This window comes from Kryptolebias marmoratus, linkage group LG13, assembly GCF_001649575.2.
Source record: "Kryptolebias marmoratus isolate JLee-2015 linkage group LG13, ASM164957v2, whole genome shotgun sequence".
In the NCBI taxonomy this organism is placed as follows: domain Eukaryota; kingdom Metazoa; phylum Chordata; class Actinopteri; order Cyprinodontiformes; family Rivulidae; genus Kryptolebias; species Kryptolebias marmoratus.
This window is the reverse complement of record NC_051442.1, coordinates 201903-205223: the sequence shown is the minus strand read 5'-3', so window position 1 is coordinate 205223 and position 3321 is coordinate 201903. Positions and strand designations below refer to the sequence as shown.

The window sequence follows — 3321 nt, the reverse complement described above, 5'->3', positions numbered from 1 at the left end:
AACAGGACCAGGTTTAGAGCTCCTAACAGGACCAGGTTTAGAGCTCCTAACAGAACCGGGTTTAGAACTCCAACAGGACCGGATTTTATTTTTCCTTTCTACTTGTTACCATTGATGTCTTTGTTGAATTTCGTGAAACTCAGCTGTTTGTTCTGATCTCTGAAATTACCCGTTTTTCTCAGACTCTTCCCTCAGAACGGAGACGTGATCAACTTTGCGTCATGGTTTGTGTTCGCCTTCCCCACCATGGTGCTGATGCTGACCCTGGCCTGGTTCTGGTTGCAGTTCCTCTACATCGGCTGCAAGTGAGTCTCCAAAACTCTCCAACAAACCGCGGAGGGCGGCTTTGACCCTCCTCCTGTCTTTATTCTGCTGCAGCCTGAGGAGGACCTGGGGCTGCGGGTCGGCCCGGTCCCAGAAGGAGAAGGCGGCGTTCGAGGTGATCCGGGCGGAGTACTGCCAGATGGGATCCATGAGTTACGGTGAGGGCAGCGTCCTGGCGCTCTTTATCCTCATGGTGGCGCTGTGGTTCACCAGAGATCCTCGCTTCATGGACGGCTGGGCCACAAACGTCTTCAACGCCAAGGCAGAGTGAGTTTCAGAGACGGGTCGATGTTCGGGAACATTATGAAGGTTCTGTTACGGAACCTTGGTGTTGCTGAGGGGGTCATGGTGGTGTGGCCCTCTACATGAGTCTTCTGGATCTGGAGATGGTTCACAGCCATGTTTCTTGAGGTGTTCTGTAGGGGGTGTTGGGGTCACTTCTAAGGTCCTTTAGGACCAAATCAAGAGCTTTGTCCACTTCCTTTGCACAAAGTTGAGCTCATTTCCGGTGCAGTTTGGACTCCACCAGGGCTGTTCTTGGTTCTTGGTTGTGGTCTTCATGAACAGGATCTCAGTCATGGAGATGAGGAGGTCTGCTTCAGGGTCTCATCTCTGCATTTTGCAGATCACGTGGTTCTGTTGGCGTCTTCAAGCCATGACCTTCAGCATGCACTGAGGTGGTTCAGAGCTCTGTCTGGGTCTGGATGAGTCTTTGCCTTAAATGGAGTTCAGGTCTTCTTCCTGAGGGATGAAGATGGACCCATGGATCAGGACTTTGTCCTGCAGAAATGAGGCCGTTGTCTGTTGTGGTGAAGAAGGAGCTGAGCTGAAAGACAAAGCTCTGGTCCTGAGGTTTGGATCAGGGCTGAAAGAACCACATCCTGGATCCAAGCGGCTGAAATGAGCTTCCTGTTCTGGGCCGGGCTCAGCCTTAGAGAGAGGATGAGGAGGAGCTCAGAGTGGAGCTGCTGCTCCTCCTCATCGAAAGGAGTCAGATGAGGAGGTTCAGACATCTGGTTAGGATGTGTCCTGGGTGCAGAGGTTTTTCTAAAGAACCTGAGAACGTGAAACGATTAACGAAGGATTCAACATCCATGAACCAGCAGCTTCAGAAGAAACTTCTGTGATTAATTCAGCTGTTTGTTTTAGATCCTCATCTTTAACAGAAGCTCCTCCTGGAACAAACAGGATGTTCCTGAGTTCTGATCATGAATCAGTAAACCTCCTCGGGTCAAAGACCCCGAGCAAACAGGAATCAGAGGCGAAGAACAAACAGACACAGATGAGCGGATCTGACCTCCGGCACAGAGACCAGCTGCATGCCGCTTCGAGATGCAGGTCAAAGGTCATTCTCACATTCCAGGACCTCCAGAAGAACCGGGTCAAAGAAGAACCTCAGAGTTTGTCCATAAAATCAGATTACTGAGTAAAAACTTTGATTCAACAGCAGAATCTGAGCTGATTTCACTTTCATTTTGTTAAAGACTAAATGAAGTTTGACTCACATCAGTTTAACGATGATCTGATGTTTGGATGTTTGAACCTGTGAAATGGGATGATCTGTTCTGGAACTGACTCGGTCCAAAAGACAAAAGTTTCTCTTCGGGTCAGAGTCAAGAGTGAGGTGGCATCAGTCAAACAAACAAGTAAAGGTCAAAGTTCACAAATAGGCTGGAAAAAAACAGGAGCAAAGAAGAAAAAAGTTTGTGACCTGAAACAGAACCTGAGAGATCCTTCAGCTAAAAGTCCAGAGATCTGCTGATCCGGACCGGTTTCACAGATTCCAGGAACATCTGGATCACTGGAAGGAAAATATAAATACATCAGGACTGGACCAGGAGTTCTGGACCAGGAGTTCTGGGTCAGGAGTTCTGCGTTCTGCGTTTCTTCTAAATCAGCAGGAAAACGTTCCATCGGCTTCTCTGGAAGCTGAAAATAAATATAACAGAATCAGAACCAAACCCACAAACGGGTCAAAAAGACGTGCTGAGCCCAGGACCAGGTTCTGGACGTCGTTGCCGCATCAGCTGACGGTTTCCTCAGGAGAAGCTCGATCATATGAACTTCAGAAGGCGTCAGGGCAGAAAGTAACTTTACTCAAGTACATTCACTCGAGTAATAGCGGGTCGGAGCTCTGAGGTTCTGATGATGAAGCAGTTTAAATCATAAACAGTCAAAGTATCTGGAGCTGCCATGTTTTTTGGAGCCAGAGACACTTAAAATGTTTGGCTTGAAGCCCCGCCTCCTTCCCTGCACGCAGTCCTGGTGTCACATGACCTCAAATAAATAATTACAGCTAAACATATCACAAAACTGATTATTTGAAGATACAACAGAAACATGTGGAAAAGTTATCTCAGGTGTGTTTTTTTAATCAGGAAAACCCATTCATTTAAGTGGAGGGGGCGGGGCTTAACTCTTATACTGGAACCAGCCACTAGGGGGCGTTACTTCCTGTCTCTGGTTTGTTGGGAATATGGGAGCCGTGGAAGAAAATTAATAATTATTGTTTGTTGTGTGCAGGTTTGTCACCGACGCCACCGTCTCGCTGTTCGTCGCCATTTTGTTGTTCATTCTTCCTTCTGAGCCGCCGCAATACCTCTGCTTCTGGAGGAGCTCTGACACGGGGAACACGGAGAACATGGAGAACACGGAGAACACAGAGAACACAGGTAACACAGGTAACGCGGGGAACACAGAGAACATGGAGAACACAGAGAACACCACACAGGCAGAAACAACATGACTTACCACTGAATTAAAGCTGGTTCTTTATCCAATCAGAGAGCCAGGTGTCCCAAGGCCCCGCCCCTCCTCTGCTCACCTGGCAGGTGACTCAGAAGAAGATGCCCTGGAGCATCGTCCTCCTCCTGGGGGGAGGATTCGCTCTGGCTAAAGGCAGCGAGGTGAAGCTTCACTCTGGTTGCTGTTCATCAAAGATTTCATGTTGTCATGTTGTCATGTTGTCATGTTCTCATGTTGTCATGTCGTCATGTT

General features: G+C 48.2%; 1 protein-coding gene across 2 annotated transcripts in view; it reads left to right on the top strand.

The window, feature by feature from the left end:
• slc13a5a (solute carrier family 13 member 5a) overlaps window positions 1-3321 on the top strand; it is a 9125-nt gene that overhangs the window by 3948 nt on the left and 1856 nt on the right. For both annotated transcript variants that reach the window (XR_005233928.1, XM_037979012.1), the window contains exons 6-9: window positions 183-305; window positions 379-591; window positions 2848-2996; window positions 3109-3230. Coding sequence is in view for 1 of the 2 variants with exons in the window: in XM_037979012.1 (XP_037834940.1) it covers window positions 183-305; window positions 379-591; window positions 2848-2996; window positions 3109-3230 (607 nt within the window). In the remaining variant the exon portion in view is untranslated. The remainder of the gene's footprint in view (window positions 1-182; window positions 306-378; window positions 592-2847; window positions 2997-3108; window positions 3231-3321) is intronic.